The sequence below is a fragment of the Mobula birostris genome, chromosome 18, assembly GCF_030028105.1.
Source record: "Mobula birostris isolate sMobBir1 chromosome 18, sMobBir1.hap1, whole genome shotgun sequence".
NCBI classification, from domain to species: Eukaryota; Metazoa; Chordata; class Chondrichthyes; order Myliobatiformes; family Myliobatidae; genus Mobula; species Mobula birostris.
In genome coordinates, this window is record NC_092387.1 from 2,540,425 (window position 1) to 2,556,162 (window position 15,738).

Below are 15,738 nucleotides of genomic sequence, written 5' to 3' on the forward strand. Positions count from 1 at the left end.
GTGCTCAGTCCACTTGAACATGGGGTGTATGGGGTGTCAGGGAGGGGTAGCACCTCTGGTGGGGGAACATGTTGCGTCCTTTTCAGGGCGGTTAGCCCACCTTTGGTCCCCACCTGGCACTCAGCTCTCACCTGTGGCTCCCTGTAGCTGTTTGCATGCGACAGCGGCCACACCCCGGGCAACGGCTTTGACAAGCCGGCTAAATCAGGTGAGGGTAGCCGACTGGTCTCAAACCCTCGGTGTGATAGGGAGTTGTCTATCCCAGCATGTGAAGACAGACTCCGGCGGATTGAGCGGACGAGACCTATGCAAGGTCCAACGGTCAAGAAGGCGGTATCTGCAAGCGTCGTGGAACGTGTAGAGCAGGACAAGACACAGAAGACGTCCTGGTCATCCACTGCGCCTAGTCCCATCTCCAGCCGTCTAGACTCTGTCTTGCCACTGGATCCAGATGGGAATTGGGAAGAGAGAGTGAGGCTGACACTGCGCAACTCTCCCTCACTTAAATCCAAATCACGCGCTAGTCTCGACACCATCATAATGGTGTCGAGGTCCTCATCGACGTCAACGATGGACGAACAACCAACCAACCACTTGAAAATGAATGTGCGGAATATTGTGTTGTCCAGTTTCACCTAAATGGAGGGTAGTAACTGTCCTGATTTTAAAAGTATATTAAATTGAACTGAATTGACTTTATTTCTTACATCCTTCACATACATGAGGAGTAAAAATTTTTCAGATCATGAAGGATTTTTCTTTCCCAGAAGGATTTCCCAGTAGCTTGGAGATGGAAGGCAGAGGGTACAATAGTGGTAGAGGAGATTTTTCTGGCAAGACATCTGTGACTAGTTGTATATCAGAAGGATCCGTACAAGGACCTTTACTGTTTGTTGAATGTGGAAGGAACAACTAATAAATTGGAGATGAAGGGGTTAACCTATGAGGAAAGATTGAGTCGCCTGGGACTATACTCTCTGGAATTCAGAAGAATGAGAAGGAATCTTATAGAAACATACAAAGTTTTGAAAGGGATAGATAAGATAGAAGTAGGAAAGTTGTTTCCATTGGTAGGTGAGACAACAACTAGCGGACATTGCCTCAAGATTCAGGGGAGAAGATTTAGGACAAAGATGAGGAGAAACTGTTTTTCCCCAGAGAGTGGTGAATCTGTGGAATTCTCTGCACAGGGAAGCAGTTGAGGCTCCTTCACTAAATATAACTAAGATACGAGATAGATTTTTGCGGAGTAGGGAAATTAAGGGTTATGGGGAAAAGGCAGGTAGATGGTGCTGAGTTTACAGACAGATCAGCCATGATCTTATTGAATGGCGGGGCAGGCTTGATGGACTGGATGGCCTACTCCTGCTCCTATTTCTTATGTTCTTAAGTTTGTGGAATGTATGAATGTTGGTAGTATGAACAGAGAGGAAGGCTTCGCAAGGCTATCATCATGAACAGATTCAATGGGCCAAAGGAAAGTTTTCTAAATCAATATATAGAGGGACCAACTAGAGGGGATGCAATATTGGATCTCCTGTTAGGAAACAAGTTAGGACAAGTGACGGAAGTCTGTGTAGGGGAGCACTTTGGTTCCAGCATTCATAACACCATTAGTTTCAACTTGATCAAGGACAAGGACAGATCTGGTCCTCGGGTTGAGGTTCTGAACTGGAAGGCGGCCAAATTTGAAGAAATGAGAAAGGATCTAAAAAGCGTGGATTGGGACAGGTTGTTCTCTGGCAAAGATGTGATCGGTAGGTGGGAAGCCTTCAAAGGAGAAATTTTGAGAGTGCAGAGTTTGTATGTTCCTGTCAGGATTAAAGGCAAAGTGAATAGGAATAAGGAACCTTGGTTCTCAAGGGATATTGCAACTCTGATAAAGAAGAAGAGGGAGTTGTATGACATGTATAAGAAACAGGGAGTAAATAAGGTGCTTGAGTATAAGAAGTGCAAGAAAATACTTAAGAAAGAAATCAGGAGGGCTAAAAGAAGACATGAGGTTGCCTTGGCAGTCAAAGTGAAGGATAATCCAAAGAGCTTTTACAAGAATATTAAGAGCAAAAGGATTATAAGGGATAAAATTGGTCCTCTTGAAGATCAGAGTGGTCGGCTATGGGCGGAACCAAAGGAAATGGGGGAGATCTTAAATAGGTTTTTTGCGTCTGCATTTACTAAGTAAACTGGCATGAAGTCTATGGAATTAAGGGAAACAAGTAGTGAGATCATGGAAACTGTACAGATTGAAAAGGAGGAGGTGCTTGCTGTCTTGAGGAAAATTAAAGTGGATAAATCCCCGGGACCTGACAGGGTGTTCCCTCGGACCTTGAAGGAGACTAGTGTTGAAATTGCAGGGGCCCTGGCAGAAATATTTAAAATGTTGCTGTCTACAGGTGAGGTGACGGAGGATTAGAGAGTGGCTCATGTTGTTCCGTTGTTTAAAAAAGGATCAAAAAGTAATCCGGGAAATTATAGGCCAGTAAGTTTAACGTCGGTAGTAGGTAAGTTATTGGAGGGAGTACTAAGAGACAGAATCTACAAGCATTTGGATAGACAGGGACTTATTAGGGACAGTCAACCTGGCTTTGTGCGTGGTAGGTCATGTTTGACCAATCTATTGGAGTTTTTCGAGGCGGATACCAGGAAAGTGGATGAAGGGAAGGCAGTGGATATTGTCTACATGGACTTCAGTAAGGCCTTTGACAAGGTCCCACATGGGAGGTTAGTAAGGAAAATTCAGTCGCTAGGTATACATGGAGAGGTGGTAAGTTGGATTAGACATTGGCTCAATGGAAGAAGCCAAAGAGTGGTAGTAAAGAATTGCTTCTCCGAGTGGAGGCCTGTGACTAGTGGTGTGCCACAGGGATCAGTGCTGGGTCTATTGTTATTTGTCATCTATATCAATGATCTGGATGATAATGTGGTAAATTGGATCAGCAAATTTGCTGACGATACAAAGATTTGAGGTGTAGTAGACAGTGAGGAAGGTTTTCAGAGCCTGCAGAGGGACTTGGACCAGCTGGAAAAACGGGATGAAAAATGGCAGATGGAGTTTAATACAGACAAGTGTGAGATATTGCACATTGGAAGGACAAACCAAGGTAGAACATACAGGGTTAATGGTAAGGCACTGAGGAGTGCAGTGGAACAGAGGGATCTGGGAATACAGATACAAAATTCCCTAAAAGTGGCCTCACAGGTAGATAGGGTCGTAAAGAGAGCTTTTGGTACATTGGCCTTTATTAATCAAAGTATTGAGTATAAGAGCTGGAATGTTATGATGAGGTTGTATAAGGCATTGGTGAGGCCGAATCTGGAGTATTGTGTTCAGTTCTGGTCACCAAATTACAGGAAGGATATAAATAAGGTTGAAAGAGTGCAGAGAAGGTTTACAAGGATGTTGCTGGGACTTGAGAAACTCAGTTACAGAGAAAGGTTGAATAGGCTCGGACTTTATTCCCTGGAGCGTAGAAGAATGAGGGGAGATTTGATAGCGGTATATAAAATTATGATGGGTACAGATAGAGTGAATGCAACCAGGCTTTTTCCACTGAGGCAAGGGGAGAAAAAAACCAGAGGACATAGGTTAAGGGTGAGGGGGGAAAAGTTTAAAGGGGACATTGGGGGGGGCTTCTTCACACAGAGAGTGGTGGGAGTATGGAATGAGCTGCCTGATGAGGTGGTAAATGCAGGTTCTTTTTTAACATTTAAGAATAAATTGGACAGATACATGGATGGGAGGTGTATGGAGGGATATGGTCCGTGTGCAGGTCAGTGGGACTAGGCAGAAAATGGTTCTGCACAGCCAAGAAGGGCCAAAAGGCCTGCTTCTGTGCTGTAGTTTTTCTATGGTTTCTATGGGCCAAATGGCCAAATTGTACTTCTATGTCTTACGGGTATAGCAGGATATAGATCAAATGGAAAATTGGATGGAGTAATGATAGGTAGAATTTAAGCTTGACAAGTGCAAGGTGTATTTTGAGAAGTCAAAAAAAGTAAATTGTAGGGCACTAAGAAACGTTGATGAACAGAGAAATCTAGGGGTCAAAATGGCAAAACAAGTGGACAGGATGGTGATGGCAGTATATGGCAAGCTTGTCTTCACAGAATACAAGTTAGAACAATACACTGCAACTTTACAAAACAATGGTTAACGAGTTTGTGTGCAGTTCTGGTCACCACACTAAAGTAAGGATGTAGCTGCACCAGAGAGAGTACTGAGAAGATTCATTACGAGATTGCCTGGATCAGAGGACTGTAGTTATGGAGAGAAACTGGATAGGCTGGGCTGTTTTCTTCAGAACAAGGGGAGAAGTGAGGCAGAGATACCGTTGATGGAATGTTTTTTCCTCATTAGAGTGTTATCAAAAGCAAGCGGATGCAAGTTTAAGGTGACAAGACAGTGGAATAAAGGAAATGTGGAAGTCAAGTTATTTGTAAAAAAACAAGCAACACACATCGAAGTTGCTGGTGAACGCAGCAGGTCAAGAATTTGCTGTGGAATCAGATATCAACCAACACACATCAAAGTTGCTGGTGAACGCAGCAGGCCAGGCAGCATCTGTAGGAAGAGGTGCAGTCGATGTTTCAGGCCGAGACCCTTCGTCAGGACTTCAGATGTGGAATCAGATATAATCACTAGGTTTAGGAGATACATACCAGAAAGACACTTCAACACGCATAGAAAGAGACGGAATTGTTCAGATAAAGGGGATTAGTACTGATGGACAGAAAGGTTGCCACAAACATGGGCTGTGCTATACAAGTGACTCTGCTGCTGACACAGGCAGACAACTGAATGCAGATCATGCCATGGCATCAGTTATGCTCCACTGTGATGACAGCAATTGTACCTTCTGAGACATCTTCCCACATGCATCATGACCCAGAAATATTGCTGAAGAAAATAAAATAAATTCTTACTTGCAATTTCATACAAATCTGGCTCCTCTCTAGCAAGCTTCTCTCGAGCAATATCAGCAAGGGGTCCGAAAATTACCACTGGCCTCAGGAACCCAGCTTTAAAAAAGACAACGCAAGCAGTTAATAATAGTACACTGTCAAAACAACTTTTTGAAAAAACCTACACTTTACTTCAATAACTTTTCAGATCAGTTTTGGCAAGTTAGGACCAAGGACCAAATCCTGTGTGCAAAGTATGAGGGGATATAGGGCTAATCAATACGTAATTTAACAGATAAGAAATCTTCAGAAAGATCAGGCCAATTGATCAAAATTAAACCAAAGGTGTGCCGATAAAAGATCATTCAGTGCTTATTTTGGCCCAATTCCAGACTAGGGAGGCCTTTGGATTGATTCATTTAATCAACTCCAGGCTCAGGAGGCCTTTGGGTCTATCAACTGCAGAGTGGGGAGGCCTTTGAGTCTACTCATTTAATCAATTCCAGGCTCGGGAGGAATTCAGGTCTATTCATTTAATCAATTCCAGGCTCGGGAGGCCTTTGGGTCTATCAACTGCAGAGTGGGGAGGCCTTTGAGTCTACTCATTTAATCAATTCCAGGCTCGGGAGGAATTCAGGTCTATTCATTTAATCAATTCCAGGCTCGGGAGGAATTCAGGTATATTCATTTAATCAATTCCAGACAGGAGGCCTTTGGGTCTATTCATTTAATCAATTCCAGACGGGAGACCTTTGGATCGATTCATTTAATCAATTCCAGGCTCGGGAGGCCTTTGGGTCTATTCATTTAATCAATACCAGGCTCGGGAGGCCTTTGGGTCTACTCATTTAATCAATTCCAGACAGGAGGCCTTTGGGTCTACTCATTTAATCAATTCCAGACGGGAGGCCTTTGGGTCTACTCATTTAATCAATTCCAGACGGGAGGCCTTTGACTCTACTCATTTAATCAATTCCAGACAGGAGGCCTTTGACTCTACTCATTTAATCAATTCCAGGCTCAGGAGGCCTTTGGCTCTATTCATTCAATCAGTTCCAGACTAGGGAGGAACTCGGGTATATTCATTTAATCAATTCCAGACGGGAGGCCTTTGACTCTACTCATTTAATCAATTCCAGGCTCAGGAGGCCTTTGGCTCTATTCATTCAATCAGTTCCAGACTAGGGAGGAACTCGGGTATATTCATTTAATCAATTCCAGACGGAACGCTTTTGGGTCTGTTCATTTAATCAATTCCAGACTTGGAGGAATTTGGGTCTTTTCATTTAATCAATTCCAGACTAGGGAGGCCTTTAGGCATACTCATTTCAACAATTCCAGTCTAGGGATGCCTTTGGGTATATTCATTTCAATAATTCAGTCAGCAGTGTGTATATAACATGTGTGATTATCGCTCTGAACCTTTGACCTATCTCTCACTGGGTCTAATTCAATGCACACAGGCTGGATGATGGTGGCAGCATCCCGGCCCTGTCACTATCGAAATTTAAACTAGCTCCTCCTCCCAAAGCTGAGCATGATGTATTGAATTTTTTGTTTTTGATTTCCACTCAAAAAACTAAGCACAAGGTTAATTGAACACAAAACTTCAACTCTTGATGTAGTCAAGAAGCCTACTGCAAGTAAAGATGAAAGGCAACCAATTTTCCAAAATGAAGTTAACAAAGATGTGCCTGAACAGATTACACCATTCACACCTCTGCTGGACACTTAATCCAATAACAGCTATGCCACAGTGCAAATACTGCCAAACATTTGTATTCCACCATGTTTTAGAGGAATTCTTACTCCACTCTGAAGAGAAAAATTTAGATATTATTTCTATTTATTACAGATTGACCTGACCCAGTTACACAGATGATCCTGCAGAACACTTGATGTCAGAATGTTACCACTGAGAGCAAGTGAGGGGCAGGGAAGAGGGAGTGCCCATTTTTATTCATACCTTCACGAAGCACGACCCTTTCATAAGCTGGAAACTTGGTGTGGACTGGCTGAGCAGAAAGGTCCTCCCTGCTTTTCCTCAGATTTCTCTTTGAGCTCCGGAGGCCACGGAAACGCCAGAAATCGGCCCGATCACCACCAGCAGTTTTGGGAAGTGTGTACTGCACACTGGACAACTGTTCAGCTCTGATTGAGACAACAAAGACAGAATACAACACAACTGGTGAACAAATCAAGAGACTAAGCTGTGCTGTATTGTTTTTTTTCCTTCAGGTATTCTTTATTTATTTTATTTGGTGATACAACATAGTAACAGGCTCTTCAGGCCAAATGAGCCGCACTATCAATTATAACTGAGTGATCAATTAACCTACTAACCTGTATGTCTTTAGAACGGGGAAGAAAACAATAACACCTGAGAGAAATCCACGCAGTCACTGGAAGAACGTGCAAACTCCTCACAGATAGAAGCAATTTTCTAATATTCTGCAAAGGTTTCATGAGAATCAGGTGCAAAGTGTGGTGCTCGAATGTCTTCTCTCAAAAGCTTTAATTTGAGCAGAGGTTCCCATTTAAATATTTTACCAGAAGTGTTCAAACCATGTAGGTTTGAGCGACAATTTCCCAAATCCTACAGAACACATCACACAATTTTAAAGAAGTGACAGTTCTCATCGTGTACCTGTTTTTGTTTGGAATGATGCCTCTCTCCACCTCCTTATGATTTTTGCCGATTCGAATGGCAAGCCAGGAGCCCAGCTTTCCATTATAGAGTGTATCCACCACCCGGAACACTTCACCTCGGTTAAAGCTCAAGCCATAAGGAGACTCCTTTTCGTAGTCAAAGTGAGTCCGGATATAGAAAGAATCGCCTACATCTGATTCCACGATACGCCGATAGACTAGAACAGGAATTATTTTCGAATGAATATGATGGAAAGTGTCATATTACAAGGCAGGGAGTAGACCACTATCAGTAGTAATAGGAACTATAGTTCACTTAGGTACTTCATGCCTCCAGCATGTTGATCAAAATTATAGTTTCTAATTATCATCAGCAGGAATAAAAATAGAAAATGCTGAAAATAATCTGGAGACAGAAACAGAAAAAGTCTGTCCGATTAATAGTTTTCTGTCAAAAATATGTAATGACTGTTTTTCTCTCTCCACAGATATTGACAAATTTTCTGAGTACTTCCAGCATTTTCCATTTTTATTTCATTTTTTCACCATCTATTATTCTTTTATTCCTAGATATCTGCATGACCCTTTCAACAACTGGCTACATCCCTGCATAATGAACCATTTTAGTATTTCAGATTGTAGCTAAAGTCAAGTAACTCACCATCTTTCTTCTGCTGTGCCAGAATTGTGACCTCCTCGCCTTTTGGAAGGTCGAGCAGAAATAGAACTGCTTCCTCACGAATGATATTTGCAAAGTCCACGTTATTTACCTGTGGGGAAAGACGTTAGTTACACAAAAAGATTAGTCGCAACTCCCAACAGATTTTGGCATTCCATTTTGCAAGGCTTGGATGTATCAGCTCCCTTCAACAGAATTTCAGAATTCCATCTAGAATTAGATCTTCTGTTGCTATTCCGAGTAACAGATTCAATTCATTCAAGTTTGATTGTCATTCAATCATACATGAACTACCATGAATAAAGCAAATGAAAAAGTGTTACTCCAGGGCCAAGGTGCAAAACATAATACCAATAGTCATACACAGCACAAGGCACATATAGCACATACAAGATAACAAGCACATGCAAGATATCAGTAAAGTAAAGCCACGCAACAAAATCCAGACCCCAAGTCATGAATGCCGCAGAAATCTGCAGTTGACCACAACACAGCTCATCTGCCAAGCAAACACTGGGGGCAGTACTGACTCTAGCCATGACACTTCACCCCCACCCCACCACCCTGGAGTGCACCGGCTCCAATGCCTCTCTCCTGGCAGCTGTAAACAAGCAACACTGTGGCACGAGGCCCTGAGACCATGAGTGCCACAGAAATTTGCAGTCGACCACAATACAGCCTGGCTTCTGCCGACAAATACTGAAGGGACAGCACGGACTCCAGCCTGGACATTGCACCAAACCACCCCCTGGTGGAGTGCACCAGTTTTGATGCCTCTCTCTAGACAGCTGTAAACAGGTGTCAGCACAGCTTGGGGCCCAGTCCTCGCTATGATTGAGGCCACGCAGCTCCCCCGCAGTCTGCCAGTAAATCAGTGAATCGGATTTGCAGCATTCCACATTAACAATGTCCAAAAGGGTCTTGCGAACACAAGATAAGAAACTAAGGCAGTCACTCATTATTAGACTGCATGCCTCCTTCGCACACTGACTCCTCCGAGTCCTCTCTGATGTAATCAACAGCACAATCTGTACAAAGTCCAGCTCCTTCAGTTTCTCTGCCAACGAGCAACCTGCTGATGGCGTAGACTTGCAGTTGTTAATATCTAGCAGGATCTTTATGAACATAAAAAGTATGTTTAAAAAGTAAAGTAGCACCCTTTGTTGACCCCATAGAAACCACTGCAATCGAACGTGCCACCATCTTACTGGAATTGAAAATAATGCATCTGATTAAGAATTACAAGTTTAAACTACAATTTTTATCATTTTCCCTTACTTCACTGAAGGGTGTTGCTGCTGGCTTTTGACAAGATATGTCACAAAATACTCAAGCTATTCAATCAAAATTTACGCTCAGGAATTACTGTGTTCTTCAAGTGGCGGAATTAGCTCAAGTTGGTTCTTAATTAAACAGTCAATCAAACAAATTTGTTGACAATATTTTGCCTCACCCTGAGGATCTGATCTCCTTCCTCGAGACCTTCTTTGGCTGCAGGACTATCTTCCAGCACTCCAGCAACAAATATTCCCACATCATTCCCACCAGCCAGCCGGAGTCCAACACTTTCACCCTTCTTAAATTTAACAAGCTTCATACTCGGCCTGAAAAAGATGACAAAGTGAGACAGACCATACTCACTCTCCACCCGTAAAACATGCACATTTGTTTACAGAAAAAGCAATGACCTGTGTGGCCTTTCACCAGTAAATTAGTTAACCATCAATTTCCTCACATAACTAGATGTTCTTCTCCAAGTTCACCTGGAGAATGCAATATTCAAAAACCTGTCATTGTATGTGCAAGGTATCCTCACCCAATGAACTCAGGTCAATCTCAAACAATGGTCCAATGTTTTTGAGTTTATTGACATCTGACTATACATTTATACAACCAATGGAAACAACCTTCAGTCCTGCCGAAGGGTTTCCGCCCGAAACGTCGACTATACTCTTTTCCATAGATGCTGCCTGGCCTGCCAAGTTCCTCCAGCATTTTGTGTGTGTCAATCAAAACACCGTTCAAGACCACAGTGCACCACACAACAATTATCGCACTGCAAATAAACCAAAATCTTTTTTTTTAATTTTATTTTTATTTAGATATGGAATTCACAAATATCATGTACTTTTTTCACACATATAACCTTTTCCATTTTTTTATATGTATAAAACTACAATTATTTATAGATTCTTAAGTACACATTGAGATGATATAAAAGGAAAATCTTTCCCTTTACTTGTGTTAATTCTCTATTTTCCAAAAGAAAACAAAAAAAAAACAAACATTTAGACTAGGGGTGCTTACGTTAGCAATATTACTGTGTTGATGAGAAGAGCAGTATAAATCATTAGGAGAGTCATCTAAAGTCTGCTCGCATTGGGGTTATATATTCAATCCATTTATTCCAGATTTGATAAAATTTTTCTTTTTGAGTTCTCAGGGAGTAAGTCAACTTTTCCATTTTGAATATTTCCAAGATAATTTCGTACCAATCTTCTAATGTAGGTGGTATTGGATTTAGCCATTTTCCAGTGATTGATTTCTTACTTGCCGCTAAGAGGGCCTGCAGCAACTTTATATCTTCCTTCTGTTCAAGAAACAATACATGCCCCAAATAGAGCGTCTCAAAGTTCAGAGGTATCTGGGACCTAAGTACCTTAACTAATGTTCTATGAATTCCTTCCCAAAATAGACTTAATTTAGGGCAATCCCAAAAACTATGAAAATAATTTGCCTCCTTGGAGCCGCACCTTCTCCAACACATCACATTTGTATCTTTATATTTTTCCTGATATGGGGTCTTGAAGTATCTTATAATGTTTTTCCAACAACGTTCTCTCCAAGTCAAAGAATTAGTCGAGGACCATTGAAAGCTGCTGATTTTCTCCTAAGCCTCCTCTGAAAGTACCAACCCCGCTTCTTTCTCTCACTTCTCTTTAATATACAATGTGTTTACATTTTTAGCATGGGAGAGTGCATTATATAATCGAGAAACTGATTTACTAGGTATTGAACTGCAAGCCGAATTCAGAATCTTGAAAAATTCTAATTCTACTGTTGATAGGTCTGTATATCTACAACTCTGGTTAATATAGTTTCGTATTTGAAGGTACCTAAAAAAGTCATTATGTTCTAGGCCATGTTTGTCCTGCAGGATTTGGAAACTTTGTAATACTCTTTTATCTATAAATGAGAGATAGGTTGTAAGACCTTTCTTTATCCATAGCTCAAATCTTTTATCTCCTCTGCTGGGAAGGAATTCGGTATCATATGCACACCATCTAAAGAGTTTTAACATGTTATTAATTCCACATGAATTAACAACCTTCTGCCATACTTTTAATGTAAGATTTATCCAAGCGTTTTTAAATTTTTCCAACTGGGCCATCAATCCTTTGTCAGCTATTGAGGCCTGAAGAGGAAAACTGTCAACTAATCCAAATTCTATTTCCTTCCATCTACCCTTATATTCCCTATTACACCAATATAACAGAGGGGTTATCTGTGAGGCATAAAAATAATTTCTCAGGCAAGGAAGAACCATACCTCCTCCTTCCTTCCCTAACTGTAAGGTGTTATATCGAATTCTAGGTTTCTTTCCTTGCCAAGTGAAGCGGGAAATCTATTTGTCCCATTCCCTGAATTGATTATCATCCACCTCCACCGGTAAAGTACAGAAAAGATACAATAACCGAGGAAGAATATTCATTTTTATAGTATTCATCCTTGAATTTAAACTTAAAAAGGGGATAAGATTCCATCTATGCATATCTGCTTTTATCTCTGAGATTAATGGCCCATAATTTACCTGTGACAGTGTTGAAAGATCCTTCGGCAGGGTTATTCCTAAATATTTTAATGATTTAGCTTCCCACTTAAGATCATATGTATCCTGCAATTTTTTGGATGGTGTATAATTTAGGGACATAACCTGCGTTTTCTTTACATTTATTTTACAACCTGATATTTTCCCAAAGTCATCCAACAGTGTAAACAATCCTATAAATGATTTTCCTGGTTCACTCAGATAGACCAAAACATCATCTGCGAATAACGCCACTTTCTGTTCAATCCCTGCCACCTTGATACCTTTTACGATTTCGCTCTGTCTTATTAGTTGGGCAAGCGGTTCAATATATAGCGCAAAAAGGAGAGGAGAAATTGGGCATCCCTGTCTAGTGCCTCTCTCTAAGATGAAGGAGTCAGAGAGGTCCCCATTTATCTTAATTCGGGCTGTAGGGCTGTCATATAGAGTCTGAATTACTTTAATAAACTTTTCTTGAAAGCCGAATCTTCCTAACTCTCTGTATAGGAATGCCCAACTAACCGAATCAAAAGCTTTCTCAGCGTCCAATCCTACTACCATTGTCTCTGTCTCGTTCTTATTAACCTGTTCTAATATGTGCAGAGCTCTCCTTATGTTGTCCTGTGTTTGTCTTTGTTGAATAAATCCAGTCTGGTCTAAATGGATTAGGCCAGGTAAAAGCTTTTCCAACCTGCGCGCTAATATAGATGTAAATAGTTTGTAATCTAAGTTAAGAATACTAATTGGCCGATAATTGCCACATTCTAGTTTATCTTTACCCTCTTTAGGAATAACTGAAATAATCGCTTCTCTCCAGGAAGGTGGAGTTTCTCCTCTCTGCAAGATCCAATTAAAGGTGTTAAGTAGTAATGGGGCTAACTGTGACTTCAGGGACTTGTATCACTCTGAGGTAAACCCATCAGAACCCGGGGACTTTCCAGCCTTTAACCTAGAGATGGCCACGTTCAGTTCTTTGACAGTTACTGGTTCTAATAAACTTTCATTTTGTAAATCTGTAAGTTTAGGTAGATCTAAAAAATTCAATACACTGTCTATATAGGGCTCATTGGGGGCCCGGGGTTGGGAGTACAGCTCTCGATAATATGTTTCAAAACTCTCTTGAATTTTCCCTATTGTACTCTCCACAAGCTTTGTCTTTGGATTCTTTATTTCATGAATTGTATTGTCTGCTTGTTGTTTTCGTAATTTATATGCTAATAATCTAGCTGATTTACCTCCTACTTCATAATTCTTTTGTCTCAGGTAAAGAAAATTTCTTTGAGTTTCCAACGTATAAATATCGTCAATTTCACTTTGCAATTTCCTAATTTCCTGTTTTCGATTTGAATTACTTTTGTTGCTATCTACAACTTGAAGTTGTTTTAATTTTCCTTGAAGGTCTGCTAATTTTTGTGCATTGATTTTTTTCATGTGAGTGGTAATGGAAATAATTTTCCCTCTCAGTACAGCTTTCAATGTATCCCATAAGATCACTGGTGATGTTTCTCCTGTGTCATTAAGGTCTAGATATTCTTTGATTTCTCCCCTTAATCTCTCCATTACTTTCGGGTTATTGAGTATATGTGAGTTTAGCCTCCATAGTGTTTTCTTCATTTTCCTTTCCAGGATTAGAGACATAGAGACTGGGCTATGATCTGACAGATCAATTGTTGCAATATTACAGTTTTTTATCCTGAGTCTATCTGTATTAAAGATAAAGAAATAGTCTATCCTTGAATAGGCTGAATGAGGGAAAGAGTAATATGTATAATCTTTACTAGTAGGGTGTATTTCCCTCCAGACATCTATAATTCCCAACTCCTCCATCAATGAATTCACTTTCCGAGTCAGAGGTTTATTCTGAGTAACTATTCTTGAAGAATCTAATATAGGATTTAATCTAATATTAAAATCCCCTCCACAAATTACTACCCCTTGAGAACTGACCATTAGGTCAAAAATGTGTCTATAAAATGACCATTCACAACCTGGAGGAGCATAAACATTCAGCAATGTTATTTCTGTACCTTCTATTCTTCCTGTGATTTTTACGAACCGTCCTTCTTTGTCTCTAGTTTCTGAAATATGTTCATAATTAAGAGTACTTGATATTAAAGTAGCTACCCCTCTTTTGTGACTCAATTTATATGATGTATAAAATACATGCTTAAAGCCCATTCTTTTTAATTTTCCATGTTCAGATTGGCTCATATGTGTTTCCTGGAGGAAAGCTATTTGTGCCCTCTCTTTTTTCAATTTAGACATAATCTTATTTCTTTTAATTGGATTCAAAACCCCATTAACATTATAGGAAATTATTTTTACCAATTCAGTTTGCATTTTTCTCTAGTAGAAAAAAAAACTCTCCTTTTCTAACCAAACAGTAAGCAATCCCTTCTCAACAGTAAACCAAGACATATAACCACACCCTAGACATTTTTGAACGTGCAACATTTGAAAATTTTTCCCGACTTCCCACATTGAGGCCTGAGCACCGACCCGCCTCAGTTCAGAGGGATAACCTCTATCTTCACCCTGTGTTAGAGGGCCCTCAGCAGTTTGAATAATCATAGAGAATTTTCTCCTATTTATGTCTCGACCATATTGCTATCATTCAAGTTATTCCGTCTAGTTTATTTTCAGTTACCAGTTTTCATTTTACCTTTAAGTCCGATTTACTCTTTTCAGTCATTTCTCTTAATTAATCTGTGTTCTCTGCGTCTGAATATTTGCAGCTTTTCCTTGTAGTTTGACACTCTTGTTCGTGTGGAGCCTCCTCGCCGCACTAACTGCCACGACTTCTGCCGAATCCTCTCCAGTAGCGACTCCGGTTGGGTGATAACTTTAATAGGTAGTCCCCGGTCCGCCAGGTCCAACGTTGCCTCCTCCACCGTAGCATAAGTTTTTGTCCCTTCGTCGTAAAAGACTCTCAGCCGAGCTGGATACAGGGTCTGGAATCTGATGTTGTTTTCCTTCAGGACTCTCCGTGTTTCCGTATATTCCTTCCGTCTGGCAAGAATCCCCGGTGCGTAGTCGTGGTCTAAACTGATTTTACAGTTGTTCCACATGAAACCTTTCTTTTACCATGCCCTTTTAAGCACCTCTTCCTTCGTTCTGTAACTGAGAAATCTGACCAGAATCGATCTGGGCTGGGTGCCTGCTGGAGGCTGTGGTGCCAACGCACGGTGAGCTCTTTCTATCTGTAGGTCTTTTGCGGCCAGTATATCAAGGTTCTCTCTAAGTAGCTTCTCCATGAAGGGAATCATCAATCCGGGTTTACCTTCAGTTCCTTCGGGAACTCCGTAAATCCTCACATTTTCCCTTCTCGAGCGGCCTTCTTGATCTATTAGTTTCCACTGGAGCTGGTCTTTCTGCTATCACCTCCTCTGCGTTTTGTAGCTTCTCTTCAATTCCAACAATCCTCGCTTCGGCTTCATCTATCCGCGAGTTAGTTTTTACTATTTCTCCTTTAATATCTTCCAGCTGTTTGCTGTTATCTTGTCGGAACTCGCAAATCTCTCCGAGAATCAAGGACAGAGTCACTGATTCCCCCTCATTATCTCCGTCCTGGCTTGCCGTGGGGGAGCTAGGCCCGTCGCCTTGCTGCGTCTCTTTATGTTTATCAGCCTTCGGAGCAGACTTTTTAATCTTGTTCTTAGACATCATCCTTGCCCCTTTTATTAATATAGTTATGCAATAT

General features: G+C 41.0%; 1 protein-coding gene across 5 annotated transcripts in view; it reads right to left on the reverse strand.

Moving 5' to 3' along the window:
- The window catches only part of tjp1a (tight junction protein 1a), a 203,865-nt gene that overhangs the window by 45,854 nt on the left and 142,273 nt on the right, over positions 1-15,738 (reverse strand). For all 5 annotated transcript variants that reach the window (XM_072282091.1, XM_072282094.1, XM_072282092.1 and 2 more), the window contains exons 11-15: positions 9,684-9,834; positions 8,213-8,321; positions 7,550-7,769; positions 6,869-7,053; positions 4,924-5,019 (exon numbers count right to left, since the gene is read on the reverse strand). In XM_072282091.1, the coding sequence (XP_072138192.1) occupies positions 4,924-5,019; positions 6,869-7,053; positions 7,550-7,769; positions 8,213-8,321; positions 9,684-9,834 (761 nt within the window). The remainder of the gene's footprint in view (positions 1-4,923; positions 5,020-6,868; positions 7,054-7,549; positions 7,770-8,212; positions 8,322-9,683; positions 9,835-15,738) is intronic.